The sequence below is a fragment of the Anolis carolinensis genome, chromosome 1 (assembly GCF_035594765.1).
Source record: "Anolis carolinensis isolate JA03-04 chromosome 1, rAnoCar3.1.pri, whole genome shotgun sequence".
Taxonomy (NCBI): domain Eukaryota; kingdom Metazoa; phylum Chordata; class Lepidosauria; order Squamata; family Dactyloidae; genus Anolis; species Anolis carolinensis.
In genome coordinates this window covers 61,816,967-61,838,255 of record NC_085841.1, presented here as the reverse complement: position 1 = coordinate 61,838,255, position 21,289 = coordinate 61,816,967, and the positions used below count along the sequence as shown (strand labels likewise).

The 21,289-nt window shown below is 45.5% G+C and overlaps 2 protein-coding genes across 3 annotated transcripts in view; both read right to left on the bottom strand.

Moving 5' to 3' along the window:
- Nucleotides 1–21,289, bottom strand: part of pcnx2 (pecanex 2) — a 148,525-nt gene that overhangs the window by 25,132 nt on the left and 102,104 nt on the right. For both annotated transcript variants that reach the window (XM_062975467.1, XM_008124217.3), the window contains exons 26-28: nt 5,567–5,820; nt 2,402–2,635; nt 1,785–1,888 (exon numbers count right to left, since the gene is read on the bottom strand). In XM_062975467.1, coding sequence (XP_062831537.1) covers nt 1,785–1,888; nt 2,402–2,635; nt 5,567–5,820 — 592 coding nt within the window. The remainder of the gene's footprint in view (nt 1–1,784; nt 1,889–2,401; nt 2,636–5,566; nt 5,821–21,289) is intronic.
- On the bottom strand, nt 12,712–17,975 carry LOC134297572 (uncharacterized). The gene is made up of 2 exons (XM_062975479.1): nt 16,218–17,975; nt 12,712–12,989 (listed from the first exon to the last, which is right to left on the bottom strand). The coding sequence occupies exons 1-2, from the start codon at nt 17,799–17,801 to the stop codon at nt 12,948–12,950; spliced, it is 1,626 nt and encodes a 541-aa protein (XP_062831549.1). The 5' UTR covers nt 17,802–17,975; the 3' UTR covers nt 12,712–12,947.

Sequence of the window (21,289 nt, the reverse complement as noted above, 5' to 3'; positions counted from 1 at the left end):
TTATGCATATTCCTGATCAAAATAAACTCCAAGGGATCTCTTTACACCAGGCATGGGTAAATGTTTTTGAAAGGGGGTTGTATGCCGGGCCGGGCAGGAAAGCTGGGGGGGGGGGGGACGGACTGAGGGGTGGTTGGCATTAGATGGGGGAGAGGGTTTCATACGTTTGCATGGGGCTCTCGGGAGAGCCCTGCACAGCCATGTGTTTCAGCAGGGTGTTCCTCTTCATGAAAGAACACAGCAGCCTGCCTTCCGCAAATAGGAGGGCTTGACACATGGATGTGCGAGGCTCTTGGGAGATTTCTGTGCAGCTGCGTGTGATTGGGAGGGCTGGGGCTGTGACATGTGGCTGGGTCCGGAGGCAAGAGCCCAAGAGACCACATCTAGCCTGTGGACCTGGGTTTGCCCATGCCTGCTTTATACATAGTGGCATTTTCAGTACAGCCCAACACATTATGAAAGTGCAATCTAACACATCAGTGTGTGTAGGCTATTGTGGCAAGGCCACTTTGCAAATTAGGCCAACCCACACATTGTTTATGGAGAAGTATTTAATAAAATCATGGAAAAGGCCCTACCACAGCCTTACTACAGTAGGATATTCACTACTCCACTTACTACCGTACTTGACCCATTCTGCCTTATTTTAAGAGCTAGGAAATGAGCCAGTTCAGTAAATATGTGGTGCCTTTCTCATCTCTAAGAATGTGAGTTCATGTCCGCATGCTGCATAACACATCCAATAACACAGGAAAATTAAGAGTGAAAGTGATATCAACTACCAAATCCACGTTAGAGTGGCAATTTTATTCACAGACAGCTGACAAGTGGTCTGTATCCTGTAGGGTAGAGTTTAAAAATGCTTGACCTCTTGAAGACAGCTCTGCTGCACAACACTTTGCAGATGCAACACTGCAGATGGTAGAAAAAAAAGCTTTTCCACCATCAAGGCCATAGTATAGGCTTTGTAATAAGCACTAGCCTATGGCGAGTTTGATCCACTCCAAATTTTCTGCCATTGTCATCCCAGTCTACAGAGTAAATTCTATTGGGATGTTCTTTAGACTGTGAGTTGGGACTACATTTGATTGAGTATATGTACTCTATAATTTACATAGGGACTGGCTTTTGCAGATAAAAAGCAGATGCACCATCTTCTGCTTTCAATGACAGAGTTTATTTACTTTCTATATTAGTCATCTGATGTTGTCCAGGTATACAGATCTGCACACCAGGTGTTCAGGTGGATTTCTTCAATACAAACATAGCGCAAACTGGTTCTACACACTTTTTTTTAACAAAGTCACCAAGAACTAATTTGAAAATGATTTTTATTCATAACTTTTTGTAACTTTTCAGATAAACAAACTTTGTTGTGAGTCACAAGGAATCTGATACAGTAGAGTCTCGCTTATCCAACATAAACGGGCCGGCAGAACGTTGGATAAGCGAAAATGTTGGATAATAAAGAGGGATTAAGGAAAAGCTTATTAAACATCAAATTACATTATGATTTTGCAAATTAAGCACCAAAACATCATGTTTGACACGAATCGACAGAAAAAGCAGTTCAATACACGTTAACATTATGTAGTAATTACTGTATTTACGAATTTAGCACCAAAACATCTCAATGTATTGAAAGCATTGACTACAGAAACATTGACTACTAAAAGGTAGACTACTAAAAGGTAGAACGTTGGATGAGCAAAGGTTGGATAAGCGAGATTCTACTGTAGTTTGTTCATATACATATTGATCGTGATGTAAATACAAAACATTACCTGATTGCCATATTGTGCGATGCTGTTCCCAAGGCTCTTCTACCCAAAATGCATAAGGCAAAGGAAAGAGTGACCAAAGGAGAATCTTCATCACATTCTATACACTGCAAAATATTTCAGGGTTTGCGTTAACTCTACAATAATAATTCACACAATTTAATACAATTTATTTCATTATGGCCCAATGTTGTGCACAGATGTATTCTTGTTGGCTCTGACTTCTAATTTTATTGTCAGTTTCATTGCTTCATTTTTTTTGTTAACTTTCCTACGTCCACATCATTTTGGTTGATCTACTGTAGGCTGTGCTGTATCTCATGAACTAAATTTACACTGGGACTGTACCTCCCTCCTCCCCAATACATTTCTCTACTAACATGTAACCAGCTTGATCTTTCTTTCCTTAGATCTTTTTAAGAGTCAATTCAGAAGACTTTTATCTCCTGAGACTACTCACAGGGAATGATAATCCTGTTTAGCATCACAGCAGAAGGATTAATTTGGCTTCAACTTGATCAGCTTTTGAACAAGTAGTCTTAGTATTTCTCTGTACATTTTGTTCCAACATGAATTCAAGAAAGAGTCAACTTAGCAACAAGAGAGAGCCATATTTGTACCTCTACACGTTTTCCAGCACAGAACTGAATCCAGTCCAAGTAAACGCTGCAGAAACTTGCTCTGGTGATTCCTTGAAGGCAGGGAACGTAGTCGTCGTCAATATTTATATTGAACATTGCAAAGTCACGCTCTATATAATGCCATTTGGAGAAAGGCTGCAGTGTCTTTTGGAATGATTCATCTCTTAGCCAGTATAGGATTTTGGGTGAGCTTGCAGTAAAGTATATAATACTCTGTTGATGAAAAGGAAAAATACTGCTGTTTGTTTTAATAATACAAACTTATTACAAAGGTAATTGCTGCAAAGTTGAGAGAAAACTTATCCAGACTGAACTAAGTAGATTCTCTGGCATATCACAAGGCATGCTATGTCCCCTCCAGTTGTCTTTGCCTTTGGAGTTTCCTGGACCACAAACAATGGAAATGATCAGAATTTATTTCAACTGTGGGTAATCAATGAATTGAAAGAGCAACAGAAAAATTAGTAAGTATGAAGGGCAACTTAGAACCAGCATTATTACTAAACCTGTTTAAAATTCATGAGTGCCATCCTCCCAATTGAAATTAACATTGATAAAGGGGCCCTTGCAATGCAAAAAAGTAAGTGTAGAGAAAGTGATAAGCACAGCCTTTTGAGAAGAGCCATGCAGAAAAAAGATTTTTTAAAATGGGAGATTTCTGCCATACACACATCTCTCACACATATACTGGAAAACTAACGTGAAAGCACATGGGGAATAAATAACCTGCAGTAAGTAGGCAGGAAAATATTTCAAATATATGCAGAACAGCAACAGGAATTGACCCACTTTATTAGAGGACAGCAAAAGTTGCTTTTATGCAGAGAAATCATTCTCCCTCCCAACTTGGCTGTCAATTGAGTGCTAAATAAAAAAAATCAGTTCAAAAGGCCAACTGCTAAGTATTGTTTGAAAGAGAAATTTGAAATCCTCAAGCATGTGACAATGCAATATTATATATTTGAAGGCATGTGTTCCTTCTGTTATTGTAATAGAGTCACAGGGCTGCCGATGCTCTGCAAAAAACTAGACTTGCCTAATTTATCATGGATTAGGTTGAAACTCTAATTCTCCTTCACTCTTTCCACAATGTTTTGACTGATTTTAAACAGTTTGTATACATCAATCCTACATCAATCTAGGAAGGAACAGAGAAGCAGATCATCAGCTTCGCTCCAAACCATGCAGACTTGTCACAGCAAGACCAGAAGGCATGGTGGTTGTCCCTGGCTTTTCAATTCCAGGCTTTTGTAATGAATGGGGCCACACATGTCCAATTCTGGGGTAAGGGTTAACTGGGGTAAGAGTAGCTTTGGGTTCTGCACAGCTGCTGCATTCTAGCAGGCAGCATCAAGCAATTACAAATGCATCTGAAGTTCTTAAATACTTGATGAGATGCTATTGTTGCTAAATCCTTATCTTCTGTTGGTATCTTCCTGTTTTGTAGTACAGGTTGAGCATTCATTATCTGGAATTCTGAAATACTCCAAAACCTGAAATTAGCCTCATGAGTGGCTGAGATACGGACACATTTGTTTTCTGATGGTTTCATGTACACAAACCTCATAGAATCATAGAGTTTGAAGAAACCACAAAGGCAATTCAGTCCAACCTCCTGCCATGTGGGAAAACACAATCAAAGCACCCCTGACAGATGGCCATCCAACCTGTTTTGAAGTCTCCAGAGGGGACTCCACCATGCTTCAAGGCAACATATTCCACTGCTGAACAGCTCTTATTGTCTCTCTAAGGCAGGGGTTCTCAAAACATTTTTGGCCACAGAGCCATTTTTGAGGTAAAAAATTCTTGTGGAGCCCCTAGAAATGTTTATATATTAAATATTTTATTTTATGTATATATATCAGTCACGGGCAAACATTTTGACACATTGTGTTTTAAAAATTGACAGACAGGCTGAGTCAGTGGCAGATGGATAGAGAGCGTTTGTGTGAACTAATTGAAAAAAACATACACACTGCACATAACTCCTTTGTAGTGCAAAAAAAGGGAAAGAAAGAAAGAAAATACAATATTTAAAATGAAGAACAATTTTAACCAATATAAACTTAACAGTATTTCAGTGGGAGATCCAGGGGCCATCTGGTCCAACCCCCTTTTGCCATGCAGGAAAAGCACAAATCACCCCTGGCAGTTGTCAATTCAGCATCTGTAGTAATAGTAGTAATAATAATAGTAATAGGAACAACCCCAGGGGTCATCCAGTCAAATCCCCATCTGTCGCGCAGTAAAAGCACAATCGAAACACCCTCCACAGATGGCCTCCAGCCTTTGTAACAACAACAATAATATAATAACAGGAGCAAGCCCAGGGGCCATCCAGTCCAACCCCCTTCTGCGATGTACTGAAAGCACAATCAAAGCACCCTGAGCAGTGGAAGGGAAATAAGGTTCTGGAAGCAAGGAAGACACAGGGGAAAGGATCTGTATGATGAGGGGGTGTAGGGAAGGGGTCTGGGCAGCAAGGGGGTGCAGAAGAAAGGGTCTGTGCCCCGGGAGTACAATGCTACTGCCACTACAGCTACGGCAGGAGCGGGAAGGAGGCCCAGCCACAGAGACTGAGAGAGGCATGTATTCAGATATTGAAATATGTCCCCTGTCAGCCTTCCCCTTTCAACCTACTTTTCTTCAAACAAAATATACCTAGTTCCCCAAGCCACTCCTCATAAGACTTGGTTTCCAAACTTTGGTTTTATGCAAAAATTATTAAAATATTTTTCAAAATTTATCTTCAGGCTATGTGCATATGGGGTATATGGAGCACAAATGGGTTTCATTGGTCATATCTGTGTGTCCACTCTGTGGGCAAGATACAATTCTTTTGGGGGGGCTAAACCATCACAATGTCACATGATATGAGAAAGGCAGGATAGTTCTACATATCCAGAAAATTGTAAGTTTCATGTGAGCACTTTGTTCTTCTATTTACAACAGGTTTTCATCTTACCTGGGTTATCTGGTACAAACATACATTATACCAAGTTGCTGGGTTTTTTGCTGAGCTTTTTTGTACAATGTTGTATCAGCACTGAGATTCGGGATGTCAAACTAACATGCCAACCAGTTCATCAAACAACAAATCGAGCTGTTAGATATCCTTTCTTGAGAAGACAGATAATGTGTTACCTTTATGTAATATCTGATGAGAATTCTTCGCAGGTCAAAGACTTGGAGCATTGTTGCAGCATTGTTGTCAATAATGCTATAGCCTTCCAGGATATACTGAGTCCGCATTATTTCCCAAGTCAACCATCGAAGGTTAAAAGCTGCATTGCATGACAGCAAGTGAGGTACGTGTCCAGGTTTGCAGCAGCAGCAACCTTCATTGTCTTCATCCCCTTCTGTTATAGCCTCCACCTCCCGTTGCTGGCAGTATGTCCCTTGATAGGTTTGGTTGTTTTTGTTTTTTTTAAAAAAAGGATAAACACAGAAACCGTTACTTGAGAGAAGAATACAAACAAGCTGTTCATCAGTAATTGTTGGAGAGCCTTCAAATACTTTATAAATTGTAATTAAAAGAGAGACCAGGAAGACTATAGCAGGAAATAAAAGGTGCCAATTAATCTGCGATTTACAGAAAGTGGTGCAATACAGACATTTTGTTTCACCTTATAAAGTAAAGTATGTACACTCTAGTGCTTCAGGCAGGAAAATAATTACAATGAAATGTATAGACACAAATTAGTTCATGCAAGAATCTTATCTTTCTTTATAAAGATAAACCCAGATGAGGTGGAATGCCATTACCAATCAGACTCCTCTTTTCAAGTTCTGAATGCACACAAAAGTCAAAGTGATTCTAGAAGAAGCATACTTCAGCTAGAAAAAAAATCAGAGTAATGAAACAGATTTCCATTTTCTAAAGCAAGCCTAATGCCAATGATGCTATTTTCGATACGTATACCATGTCCCACTAAATATGATCAGAGTTCAGTGCAATACAAAAAAAACTGAACAGTATCAGGCCAGCTCATTTCTTTTATGTCAGGGGAAAGGTTTACGTATTTGGTCCTCCTGCAAAAGCAGAAGTTTCCTCAGAGCTGAACTGAAAGGAAATGAGGTGGTGGTTCTTGTATTGTCTAAAGTTAACATGTATTTAAAAGCCAAGCTTGATTAGAGCTGGAACTCAGTAATGTTTGAGAGCTACATGTTCCCTAGCCTTTGAACTGACAATTGCTTTCACTGGATCTATCTATGTATTGCCTATGTATTGTCTGTCCTTGTTAACTGTATAATGGCATTGAAAGTTTGCCATATGTGTGTTCTGAAATCTACCCCTAGTCCCCTCAGGGAGATACGAGTGGAATATAAATAAAGTATATTTATTATTATTATACTAACACAAAAACACAGTATAACACAGCAAACGAGATATATATGCTGGATTTCGTATCACAAAATCACAAGTCGAACCTTCCCAAGCGTTTAGGAATGTGCGATGCATTTTCTAATAATATGCACAGATCCAAGTAAGGTGGCCTTTTGCTGCTGACAGATCATGATTCTGTCAATGTTTATTTTTTTCAAATGCTGGCTGAGATCTTTTGGCACGGCACCCAGTATGCCAATTACCACTGGGACCACTTGTACTGGTTTATGCCAGAGCCTTTGCAGTTCGATTTTGAGATCCTGATAACAGCTGAGTTTTTCCTGTTGTTTTTCATCAATTCTACTGTCATCTGGTATGGCGACATAATTATTATTATTATCCTTCTTTGCTAGTCTAGAGCTCAATGCTCTTTTGGATTATGCACTAGCTTCTGTTACTGTTAGGCTTACAGTCAACGTCCTGTGTTCCAGATCTTCTTACCTGCCTGTCACTATTGTTGAAGTCTTATTTGAAAGTGTTTATGTCTACTGTATCCATTTCTGACTTAAGAGAGTCCTAAGGAGACACTATCACAGGGTTTTCTTGACAAACAAATGGAAATGAGAACAGGAGCTATATATATATTTTTTTAAAAAACCTGCTGACAGAAAGAAATGCCTCTTAAATGGAAAGATGCTCTGCTGCTGACATGCACAGAGACAAAAGAAGTTTCTGAAGCTTATAGGTGCCATTCTATGATCTGCTTATAGAGTTATGCTGAAAGTCCTAGGAATTCCCAGAGAGGTGTGATCTCAAGTAATAAAATAACATTTTTATTTGTGTTTTTCACTTTCACAGGGATCCTCTCCAGCTAATGTGAAGATTATTAATGTCAAATATTAATGCATGTATCTTCTTTAGCTGCACACAGAGCAGTCAAGAAGTTAATCCCAACAATATACCATTAATATACTAGTTTAAGGTATGTTAAAATGAGGCTATGGAGACGTCAAGGTAACAGTAGTGACTAATTTAAAAAAAATATTTTTGTCATTTACCCATTTTTAAAAATAGCTTTGTTCCTGACTGAAAACCATATTATCATATGAAAATAACAATCACCCATTTCCCACTGCACTTGATTCTCCTGTTGAACAAAATGTGTCAACTGCGTATTTGAATAATGCATACATCAATTCCTGACTCAGGACTGAACCTACTAGGGGAAGAAAAGTGAGAACATTGCCCCCCATACAAATTCTGTCCCCTCCTTGAAACTTTTATTCAATCCCCAAATTTTTACCATTGCAGCAATTTCAAGCTTCTGTTCATCATGTAGAAATCCAATTTAGGCATAGAAAGAAAGGAGATAGGCAAAGTTCCCAAGGGAATGCAAACAGCAAATGTTTGTCCTGGGTACATTTCTTCAGCAATGTAGCCTCTCAATTGAGGTAGAGTCTAGAAAGCGGAAGTACTTTTTAAATTTAAATTTGGAGTCATACTTTGGGGACTAACTCAGCATGTTATTACATACATCAGTACCAAAATATATCTTCCTGAATCTCCTTGAAGTGAAACCACTGAGCTTCATGCTGTTTTCTTTCTAACCAATTAAAGTTGACTGCTCCTACCCTCAAACTTCTCTTCCACCAAGCAAATAATTGGAAGCATCCTGTGATGTGCCCCTGTTTCACTGTATCTAGTTTTTCTTCTGCTGGAATGCCCCAGAAAGAAAACACATATGGAAAACAAACAGAGTCGTGGGGAACAATAGTAATAGGTCAGCTGCACAAAGAATCGTATGTGCTTTCAAAAGGGTATTATTTTTTATTCTCACCATTCTCCTAAATAGCAAATTTATACACACTCAATTCTCCTAAAGGTAGCAAATTTATACACACCCATTTCTCTTAAAGCATCTTCAAATGTTTTGGATACTTTTTCTGAACTTGGAAAGACTCAGAATAGGATGAAATGATCTAAACAGAATGAGAATTTTATCTAGGCTTTTGAGGATTATCCTACAAGTAAAGGAGTTATTGACTGATATGGCAAACTGACACTTTCTTCCTTTCCACTGAATAAGAATTCAGATACTGTATATGATTATCCCATTTCTGAAGAATATTAAAAATCTGAAGATCAACTTGATCACCAGTCTTGCAGATCAAAGGGTCTAGATTCTGGATGGGACTAGATAATTACAAATTTAATTTTTTTAAAGCAATAATTTAAGACCTTAAATAAGTATGATTTTTGGACATGAATTCTACAAATTTAACATGTTCACATATCACAAATTGGTTAGATATTAAACTATTGTTTTTTAAAACATCAGATATTGTCAGGACCCAGGCTACAGAGCACCAATAACCATGCGCAGAGGCCAGATTCTATCTAATATCTTTATTAAAGGAATATATAAAGTCAATAAAAACAAGTGAAGAATATAGTTCAGAAGTAGACCTTTCAGGAAAGGTCAAATATAGTCCAGGAAAACAATGTCCAATATGTGATATTAGAGTCCAAAGTTATAATCCAATAACCGAAACACACACTTTGCCAAGCACAGTGTGGGGAAATGACAGGGTCCTTTAGTCCAATGGAGCTTGACAACAAGGCTGGAAGCAAACTAGATTCTTGGCAAACAAGACTTGATACGTGGCAACAAGAGGCAAGAAGCAAGAACGAGGTCCGTGGCGAGATCCGGGGACAAGGCAGGCTTGGAACTAGAACAAGGTCCGTGGCAAGGTCCTGGAAACAAGGAACTGGAGTAGCGTAGTCCACACACGATCTCACTCCTGAAGCTGACGAATTGACTCCGCAAGGATTTCCTTGCGGGTAAACACCTATATAGGATCTTGTTTTCCCACCAAGGAACACTTTCCCTGGGGAACAAGAAGCGAAACCCATACTGTGTCCTTACTGTGATGCATGACTCCTTAAGATTTTCCAAGGGAAACAGGCTTAATCAGCTAATTGTCTGGCAGCGATTCTGGCGCTTCGGCGATTCGCCTCCCTAGCGCCTCTATCTCGATTATAATTATCCCGGCAAGAGAACAGGGGAGATTTCTGCTCAAGGCTTGTTTGGCTGACTTCTTGTGGGCAAACATCTTGCAGGTGCAGGGGCTCCAATTCTGGCTGAAACGGTGGGAAACCCAGGTTTTCCTTTTCGTCTGCCACAATAATACTAGGAAGGGGACTACATGGCCCATGAGACATCACACTATCCCCCTCCTCAAGGCCCCTCTCCAAAATGGGCCCTCTTCCCGAGGTGCGGGGCCGCGGCTTGGTAGGGTAGGCCTGATGGAAGCGACGGACTAAATCGGGGGCATGGACTGTGGAAGCGTCTTCCCAAGAGCGTTCTTCGGGGCCAAAACCCACCCAGTCAATGAGATACTGAAGGCGGCGGCGGTGGAAGCGAGAATCCAAAATGTCCTGAACCTCGAATTCCTCCTCCCCATCCACCAAAACAGGAGTGGGGGCCGGCCGGTCTGCATCGGGGTGGACACCATCCGCCGGAAGGAGCAAGGAGCGATGAAACACTGGATGGATGCGCATAGAGCGCGGAAGTTGGAGTTTGAAAGTCACGGGGTTAAGTTGCGCCACCACTGGATAGGGACCAATGAAACGGGCATCTAGCTTCCGGCAGGGGCGGTGGGAGGGCAAAAAGCGAGTGGACAGCAGAACCCGATCTCCTACCTTGATTTCGGGGCCCGATTGGCGATGACTGTCAGCGTGGCGTTTATAGTCCTCCTTGGCTTGGTCCAGTTGCTGGAGCAATAGTTGTTGCACCGCTGTGAGTTCCTGCAGCCAGTCCTCCGCTGCAGGGACTTCTGAGGTTTCAATGACAGGAGGAAAGAAACGTGGATGGAATCCGTAGTTTGCAAAGAACGGGGTTTCCTTGGTTGAAGCCTGGACACCGTTGTTGTAGGCAAACTCTGACAGAGGTAATAGGGAAGCCCAATTGTCCTGTTGATAGTTTACATAACAGCGAAGGTATTGTTCCAAAGTGGCATTGGTACGCTCCGTTTGCCCATCCGTTTGGGGATGGTGAGCTGAGGATAAACGAGAGTCTATGCCCAATAGTTTCTGTAGTGCCTTCCAGAATCGAGAGGTGAATTGAGATCCACGGTCAGTGACCAAACTCTTGGGCAATCCATGTAACCGGAAAATATGCTGAAGGAATAAATCTGCAGTCTGTTTGGCCGTGGGAAGGCCATCACAAGGAATGAAGTGGGCCAATTTGGTGAAAAGGTCCACCACCACTAGGATCGTGGTATATCCAAGGGAGGGTGGTAGGTCGGTGATAAAATCCGCAGAAATTATCTCCCATGGACGAGATGGAGTAGGAAGGGGATGCAGTAGCCCTGAGGGCTTCTCCCTTCTTGTCTTGGAACGCTGACATACCGGGCAGGTATTGACATATTTCTCCACATCCTTGCGGATCTTGGGCCACCAGAAATCTCGTAGGATCAAATGCATGGTTTTAAATAGCCCAAAGTGCCCTGCTGGCTTGCAGTCATGACACAGATGAAGTGCCTTTTCTCTGCCTGGTCCTGGAGGGATGTAGACATGATTTCTGTAGCATAGTAGCCCATCCTTAAGCGAGAAAGGGAAACGTAGTCCTTGGCGAATTTGATCTTGAGCCCAGGCATCCGCCTGTTGACTGGCTCTAATTTCTTGAGCGCAAAGGGGTCCTGGAGTAGAGAGAGTTGGTTCAACTGCAGTGGATTTGGTGTTTCCCACTGTGAGCGTGGCAAAGTTTTCGGGCTGTAGCAATTGGGATTCGAAGGTCTCTCTGCGCCCTGCAGCATACTCTGGTTTCTGTGATAGAGCATCTGCTTGCTTAGTCTGAGCTGGGGTTACATAATGGATCTGGAAGTCAAAACGCTCAAAAAATAAAGCCCAGCGCTGCTGCCTCTGATTTAACTTGCGGGCAGTTCTTAGATGTTCCAAATTACGATGGTCAGTATGAACCTCAATGGGAAATTTGGCCCCTTCTAACCAATGTCTCCAATTTTCAAAGGCTGCCTTTATGGCCAAAAGTTCCTTCTCCCAAATAGTGTAATTTCTCTCTGGGGCTGTTAGTTGACGGGAGTAAAAGGCACAAGGATGAAGATGTTCTCCCACTGGTTGCATGAGTACAGCCCCAATTGCCACATCGGAGGCGTCAGCCTGCACAACAAAAGGGGTTTTAGGATCAGGGTGCTGTAGGATTGGCTGGGACGTGAATAACTTCTTTAGTTGCTGGAACCCTTTCTCTGCTTGCTCCGTCCAGCGGAAAGGCTGTTTTCCACGGATGCAGCTGGTGATTGGGTCAGACCAGCGGGCAAAGTCTGGAATGAACTTGCGGTAGTAGTTCGCGAACCCCAAGAAACGTTGCACTTCTTTCTTGTTGGTTGGCGCCCGCCATTCCAATACTGCTGAAACCTTTGCCGGGTCCATGGAGAGCCCTAGTGGTGAGACACGGTCCCCAGGAAATCTACCTCTTGTAGATCAAAAGCGCATTTTTCCAACTTGGCATATAGTCCATGATCCCGCAATCGTTGTAACACCATTCTGACGTGTTTCTCATGCTCCGATTGTGATCTAGAAAACACCAAAAAATCGTCCAAGTATATGATCAAGAACCGATCTAGATAATCCTGGAAAATATCATTGACAAAGTGCTGGAACGTTGCGGGAGCTCCGGATAAACCGTAATTCATGACTAGGGACTCGAATAATCCGAATTTAGTCTGGAAGGCGGTTTTCCACTCGTCCCCCTCCCTGATGCGAACTAGATTGTAAGCCCCCCGAAGATACAGCTTGGTGTAAACCTTGGCCCCTCGAAGCCGGTCTAATAGGTCCGAGATCAAAGGCAGGGGATAGCGGTTCCGCTTCGTGATATTGTTCAATGCTCTATAGTCCACTGTCAGCTCACCACAGCCGCTCCTGAATGAACACACGAGACTCTCTGTGTTATCACCAGAAACTTTTACTGTAGGAAACATGAACATCAAAAAAGCCAAGAATGGGAGGCTCCGGCCAACCATCCTTTATATACCCTCCCCCTCATTTGAAAAGTCTCTTCCCGCTCAGCAAAACCCCGCGCAAATTCCCCGCCAAGTCCAGCAGCCGTTTCTTCTCCGAGTCCTGAGCCGCAGGTGTCTTATCAATGTCAGTGACCCTGAAACTCAGAGCCACATCCAGGCTCTAGTAGCAGGGTCCTGACATGGCGTCCTCCTCCCCTTCGTCCTGGAAGGAAAAGATTAAACACAACTATTGTTCTCCGCTGTCCAGAGTTCCTTTATACTTTTTTAACAGGCTGCAATGGAATACCGGATGTACCTTTCCTAGGTCCTTGGGTAGCCTCAGCTCATAGGTCACTTCGTTTATTCTTTTTGCTACCCTGAACGGCCCTATATAGCGTGGAGCCAATTTTTTAGATGGGAACCCCAATTTCAGGTTTTTTGTGCTCAGCCAAACCAGATCCCCTTCGCCCAATTTGTCCCCCTCTCGGCGCCTACGATCGGCAAAGAGCTTGTACTTCTTTTGTGTTTCCCGCAATGCCTCCACCACGGTCTGCCACCCTTGCTTAATTTTGGCCGGCCATTCCTTGTCGGTCTGGCCCTCTCCTTCCTTCCACTCGGGTAGCCTGGGGAAAGGTGCCACCTCCTGTCCGTATACTATTTCGAATGGGGCACGACCTGTGGCCGAATGTACGGCCCCGTTAAAAGCCATCTCAGCAAACGGTAGAAGGTCCGCCCAATCATCCTGTCTATAATTGGTGTACATCCTCAAGAATTGGCACAGTGTTTGTTGGGTGCGTTCGACTCCCCCGTTGGTTGCGGGATGAAAAGCCGAGCTCAGGTTCCTTTCTGCTCCTAACAGCTGTAAGAATTTTCCCCAAAATTTTGCAGTAAATTGGACTCCCCGGTCGCTAATTATTTTGTCGGGACACCCATGTAGGCGATATACATGCTTCACATACAAATCAGCAAGTTTTTCAGCTGAGGGGAGTTTCGGCAGGGCCACAAAGTGTGCCTGTTTTGAGAATAGGTCCAATATTGTCCAAATGTATCTGTGGCCTCTGCTGGGGGGTAGTTCGCCTACAAAATCCATGGCCACGCATTCCCATGGCCTCATGGGCTCCACCACCTTCTGCAATAGCCCCTGGGGCTTCCCCGGTGGTGTTTTTCCCTCTGCACATAATTCACACTGCGTGACGTACCCCCTGGCGTCTTTCCTCATTCCGGGCCACCAGCATTGTTTGGCCAACAGTTTAATAGTCCTGGTGGGGCCTAGATGACCCGCACCCTTGTTATCGTGGCACTTCCTTAACATTTCTCGTCTTAAACATTCAGGAATATACAATTTCTTATTTACAAACACCAAATCCCCACACAATTCTCCCTTTTCCTTGTTAGTTTGTAACCATTTGTCCATTCCATACGCTCGCTTCAACTCTTCCTCCCATATTTCTCCTCCCCCCGTGGAAATGGCAGTACGTTTGTTTTCTTTGGCCGCTTGTGCTCGAGTTAGTACTGCCAGGCCCCACTGCTTATCTAGGAACAGGCTCCCTTCAGATTCCTGAATTCCTCCCCCGTGCTGAGGCATCCGAGAGAGAGCGTCAGCGAGTATGTTATGTTTCCCCTGGAAGAATCTGAGTCTGAAATCAAAACGGCTGAAATATTGGGCCCATCTAATTTGCTTCGCTGATAGTTTACGAGGGGATCTTAGATACTGTAAATTTCTATGATCAGTCCACACCTCAAACGGTGTTCCACTTCCTTCCAGAAAGTGTCTCCAGCACTCTAGTGCTTTTAGAATCGCTAAGGCTTCTCTCTCCCAAATCGGCCAGTTTTTTTCTGTATCGCTAAACTTTTTTGACAGATAGCCACATGGCTTCAGGTTCCCCCCCTCGTCTTTCTGCAGCAGAACTGCCCCATATGCCCGGTCTGACGCATCGCAATGTAGTACAAAGGCCTTAGACATATCAGGGTGCTGTAGGACAGGTTCCTCAGTAAAACGCTTTTTAAGGGCTTCGAAAGCTTCCTGGCATTCTATTGTCCATGTCAGTTTGGCCCCTGGGGCCTTCACTTTGGCTGTTTCTCCCCTGCCTTTAGTTTTTAACAAATCCGTTAATGGCAAAGTGAGGCGCGCAAAGTCCTTGATAAATGTTCTATAGAAGTTTGCGAACCCTAGGAAGGATTGCAGCTGCTTCCGTGTTTTGGGGGCTTCCCACCCCCTCACGTCTTCCACCTTCGCAGGGTCCATCGCCACTCCCTGGGAGGAAATCCTATACCCCAGAAAGTCTATCTGGTCTTTATTGAACTCGCACTTGGCAAGCTTCGCATACAGTTTCGCTTCCCTCAACTTTTGTAGGACTTCCCTGACTAGTTCTACGTGTTGTTCCTTAGTTCGAGACATTATCAATATGTCATCTAAAAAAATAAAGACTCCCTTGTACAACAATGGATGCAATACTTCGTTGATTAATTGCATGAACGCGGCCCCTCCCCCGCACAAACCGAAGGGGAGCACACGATAATTGAATAATCCGAATGCGCAGGAGAAGGCCGTCTTCCACCTGTCCTCTGGTTTGATCTGCAATTTATGGTAGGCCTCAATTAAGTCCAATTTAGTGAATATCTGTCCTTCCGATAACTGGGCGATCAAGTCCTTCACTAAGGGTAGGGGGTATTTATTTACAGTACTGATTGCATTTAGGCCCCTGTAGTCAATGCAGAGCCTCAGCGTTTGGTCCTTTTTCCGCCTGAACAACACAGGCGCCCCTAGAGGGGAATTTGAAGGCTCTATGAAACCCCTCGCTAGGTTTTTATCAATGTATTTTCTCAGTTCCTCCTTTTCCCTAGCTGACATCGGGTATATTTTTGCCTTGGGAAGCTCTGCTCCTGGGACTAGCTCTATTTTCACTTCAACTCTCCGCTTCGGTGGGAAATTGTCTGCTTCCTTCTCATCAAACACGTCCACAAAATCCCGATACTCTGGGGGTAATTTATCTGCCAGTTCTGCTATTCTGATAGAGTCTTCCTCCCCCCTTTTCCCTGGCTCCCTCTCAACTTCCTGGCTCCCTTCTTCCAAATTCATCCTGAAGATCATGCTCTTATCCTCCCAGTTGATTTGCGGGTTGGCCTGCCCCAGCCACGGCATGCCTAGTATAACATTATAGCTGGCTATTTGTGATATCACAAATGACACCTTTCCTTCCCAACTCCCTATCTTGCACTTTACATCTTCGGCACTGTACTTAGCTAACGATCCCGATGCTGTGGATCCGTCCAACTGCGAAAAAGCTATTGGGGATTCTAGGTTCGTTCTTTCGCATCCCAATCCCTCGGCTAATTCAGGGGAGATGATGTTCCTGGAACATCCACAATCCACAAATGCTTTGCAGGTTGCTTGTTTGCTGCCATTTTCAAGCTGAATGGGGACCACTATCATAGCTTTGTCCTGACTTACCAACCCCCCCGAGTGGTGCCTCATCGGTGGTTCTTCCTCGGCGCGTTTTCCTGCCACGGCTCTGGGTTTGGGCTGGCCTCCGCCTTCCCCTTTTCTCTGCCAGCACTCGGCAGCCCTGTGGCCCAACCGGCCGCACACGAAGCAGCCACTCCTGCTGGCGCTCACGTTCCCTGTCGGCTCCGTTCCCCTCCCGGCTGGGGTTGATCCCTCCTTCCGGCTCCCCTCTTTCATCTGCGGCCGCTGCTGTAGCCCTCCTCGGTGCCTCCTCGCCTGGGCCAGCGATGTCTCGACGCGCCCCGCCAGCTGAATCCATCCGCGCAGTGTGTCAGGCTCATCACGATGCACCGCCCAGGAGAGGATCTCCCGCCTGAGACCCTCTTTGAAGAGTTCTATCTTTGTTACTGCAGACCATTCCGGCACCTTTTCGGCGAGGCATTGGAACTCCTCCGCATACTCAGATACCGACCTCTGCCCCTGGGAGACGGTCTTCAACTTCTCCCTCGCCCGGATCTGCTCCAGTGGATCTCGGAAACGGGTCTCCAGGGCCCCCATAAAGCGTCGGAGTGACCCCAGACATGGGTCGCGCCGCGCGTGCAGCTGAACGTACCAGCTGGCCGCTCCCCTCTTCAACACTGCACCAATGGCCCGTATCCGGCTGGATTCCGTTCTAAAAGTGTGAGCATTGTCCTCCATATAGCCCCTCACCGTGGTCAGGAAAAAATCCAGTTCAGAGGACTCTCCCCCAAACTCGATCCTTAGTTCCTCTCGTCTCGGTAGGGGTCCCTGTGGTGGCAATCCCCAATTCTCCGCCCGTCGCAAGCCCCCTTGCGGACCAGTGGGCCCCGCTGCTGCTTCTCTTGGCCCTGTGCCACGCCCGGCATTCGCCAGGGGCACCAGGGTCTCAGCTGGGAGCGTAGCTGGGATTCTCGGAGGTTTTTCCCCTTCGTCGTCACTCTCCTCCACCCGCGTCAGGCTTGTTTGGGTCTTGGGCCGGGCGCCGGGCTCCTTTCGCATTTCCCTTCCCTTCGGTGCTGGGAGGTCTGCAAAGCCCTGGCTGCTTCCCACGCTCACGTCCCACATTGAGCCAGCCCGAAGTTCCCTTCCTCTCTCTGGCTCCGCCAAAAACGCCAGGCGCTCCATCGCCCTCGACATCACTGCCAGGGTGGTCTCCATCGCCGACATCCTCTCCTCCAGAAACACCATCCTTTGTGGGCCTGGGGAAGGTGAGCCTTCCTTTCCTCCGGTGCTGTCTCCCCGCACCACTCCACGCCTCTGGGTTACCCCATTTGGCTGGGCATAAGCGGTGGATGACGCCAGGGCCGCCAGCTGGTGGAACTCAGCGTCCGGCTCGGGAGTGGCCCTTTCCGACCTTCCTCCTCCTGCGCCCAAGAGCTCTTCATCCTCCACTTGCATGTTACACCTCACCGCTACAGCGGGATGGTGTCCGTTTTCTTGGCTTAGTGTCAGCTCACCACAGCCGCTCCTGAATGAACACACGAGACTCTCTGTGTTATCACCAGAAACTTTTACTGTAGGAAACATGAACATCAAAAAAGCCAAGAATGGGAGGCTCCGGCCAACCATCCTTTATATACCCTCCCCCTCATTTGAAAAGTCTCTTCCCGCTCAGCAAAACCCCGCGCAAATTCCCCGCCAAGTCCAGCAGCCGTTTCTTCTCCGAGTCCTGAGCCGCAGGTGTCTTATCAATGTCAGTGACCCTGAAACTCAGAGCCACATCCAGGCTCTAGTAGCAGGGTCCTGACAGTCCACAACCAAGCGTAGGTCCCCTGACTTCTTTTTCACAAACATCACCGGGGAGGCAGCTGGGGATTGAGAGGGTCTGATGAATCCCTTGCAAAGATTTGACTCTATGAACTCCCTGAGAGCTTCTTGCTCTGGTTCCGTCAGGGAGTAGAGGTGTCCTCGCGGGATCGGGGGCCCCTCCACCAAGTCAATGGCACAGTCATATGGTCTATGTGGGGGTAGTTTCTTGGCTTCCTTTTCATTGAAAACATCCCAAAAGTCTGAATATTTCTTGGGTAAGGTGATGATGGGCTCAGCGTCTGTGGCATGGCAGACCTTGGCTACTAGACAATGGTTTTGGCAATATTTTGAAGCAAACTGTAGTTCTCTGTTGGTCCAGGAGATGTTTGGGTCGTGGAGCGTCAGCCATGGAATTCCCAAAATCACAGGGAAGTGGGGCACCTCGGTAACAAAGAAGGAAATCTCTTCCAGGTGTTCCCTTATCCACATCCTGGTGGGTTCAGTCCATTGACTTACTGGACCCGTCTTTAGAGGACGGCCATCGATAGCCTGCACCACCCGGGCGTTCTTGAAATCGTGATATTGTAATCCCAGAGAGTCGGCATACTCTCTATCGATGAAATTGTTTGTTGCTCCTGAGTCTATCATGGCATGGATCATGACGGGTCCTTTATTCGCTGACCACAACGTGACCACTAGGAGAAATAGGACCCCAGTTTGCGGCTCTTGAGTGGGGTTCTTGACCGGGTTGGCGAGCCTCTCTACGCCCGGTCGCTGGCTTCCCCCGCCGGCTTTGCGCCAGCCACCTCGGCCGTCTCCGTCTCCGCGGAGGACGCCGCCGCCAAGCGAGCGGCGGGCTTTCTCTTGGCTGGACATTCTCTGGCGAAGTGGCCCCCGTTCCCGCAGTACCAACAAAGGTTTAAACGTTGGCGGCGGGCCTTCTCGGCAACATCTAATCTGGGACGCACATTGCCCAACTGCATCGGCTCCTCCTCGCTTCCTATGGGGTATGGGGCTGGTGGTGGGGGTCTCCACACTGGACGTGGCTGAATACTGGCGGGAGCGGGAGGTTTCACTCCTGCCCTTCCACTCTGGCCTCGGAGCCACTGTTTTTTGTTGGCAAGCAGGACTTCGGCTCGTAAACATTGGTCGATAAGTCTCTCAAGAGAGTTTGGAGGCTCCACCTTGGAGATTTCTTTCTGCATCTCGATGTTGAGACCCTCACGAAACTGTCCTCTGAGGGCTATATGATTCCAACCGGTGTTTTGGGCCAGCACTCGGAACTCGGCTATGTACTGGGACAACGGCCTGTCCCCTTGGAAAAGGCGCCGGAGTTTGTGGCCGGCCGCCTCTACATTGTCCTCGATCCCCCATGTCGCCTTAAGGTGATTCAGGAAGTTTTGCGCGGAACTTAGGTGCATGGAGCCCGCATCAAATAGCGCCGTCGCCCAATTGGCCGCTGGCCCTTCTAGGAGACTGTAAATCCACACCACCTTGACGTCTTCTTGGGGAAACTCGGCTTGACAGGCTTCTATGTACGCCTGGCATTGGCGACGGAAAACATGAACCTTGGAGGCTTCTCCAGAAAACTTGGTTGGTAGCGCTAGGGCAGGGAGACGGGCTCCGCGTTCCTTCAAGCCCCGTATTTCTCCCTCCTGCGTATGGAGTGTATCACGGATTCTGTCTAATTAATCCTTGGAAATGGTGTAGCTGAGTGGTTGGGCTTCCGCCCCGGTTCCTGTAGACATCCTGGCCTAAGGTTAATTGGTGCTTAGGGTGGCGGAGTCAAACTGTCAGGACCCAGGCTACAGAGCACCAATAACCATGCGCAGAGGCCAGATTCTATCTAATATCTTTATTAAAGGAATATATAAAGTCAATAAAAACAAGTGAAGAATATAGTTCAGAAGTAGACCTTTCAGGAAAGGTCAAATATAGTCCAGGAAAACAATGTCCAATATGTGATATTAGAGTCCAAAGTTATAATCCAATAACCGAAACACACACTTTGCCAAGCACAGTGTGGGGAAATGACAGGGTCCTTTAGTCCAATGGAGCTTGACAACAAGGCTGGAAGCAAACTAGATTCTTGGCAAACAAGACTTTATACGTGGCAACAAGAGGCAAGAAGCAAGAACGAGGTCCGTGGCGAGATCCGGTGACAAGGCAGGCTTGGAACTAGAACAAGGTCCGTGGCAAGGTCCTGGAAACAAGGAACTGGAGTAGCGTAGTCCACACACGATCTCACTCCTGAAGCTGACGAATTGACTCCGCAAGGATTTCCTTGCGGGTAAACACCTATATAGGATCTTGTTTTCCCGCCAAGGAACACTTTCCCTGGGGAACAAGAAGCTAAACCCATACTGTGTCCAGATGCATGACTCCTTAAGATTTCCCAAGGGAAACAGGCTTAATCAGCTAATTGTCTGGCAGCGATTCTGGCGCTTCGGTGATTCGCCTCCCTAGCGCCTCTATCTCGATTATAATTATCCCGGCGAGAGAACGGGGGAGATTTCTGCTCAAGGCTTGTTTGGCTGACTTCTTGTGGGCAAACATCTTGCAGGTGCAGGGGCTCCAATTCTGGCTGAAACGGTGGGAAACCCAAATTTTGCTCTTCGTTTGCCACAATAATACTAGGAAGGGGACTACATGGCCCATGAGACATCACAGATATTCAATAATCGGATATTCAGCCATGAACTGTATGGCTATTTGGTATCTCTTGTTATGAAGGAGGAACAAAAATCAAAGAAATAGAGTGATCTCCATTAATCAAACAGTTCTGTAGTTTCAGGATTTGGATTTGCTTTCTTCCCATTTAAACTTCTAGAAATCCTATCATCCTTATTGATCTTTTTAGTGGAAAGGGAAGGGGGAACATGTACAGCTAAACAACTCCAATATATTCACCACAAAAACACAACTGAAGTTTCTTGGCAATCACAGAAGGATTCAGACTCAATCAATTGGATACACCAAGTTATACATGATATACTGGGTCAGGATTACAAAACCCACACCATCTGCAAGTTTAGTTCCCCCAGTGTGACCAAAACAGAATATCTTACATTTTCTAAAGCATAATGTTCTTAAGTCAGATACTGAATGTCTAAGGCAACAATCGTATTCAAAAATGACTTGCTTCTAAGAAATATGCATAGAATAGGATTGCAGCTTTAGTTCATAGTGCTCCATCTTATCTCGTGTTTGCACACTGAATGGAATCAAATATTAGAGACTTTCTTTTGTGGCATGCAAGATCTAATTTAGTGAAAAGGAGGTTTTTTTATCTTTGTCACATCCTGCTT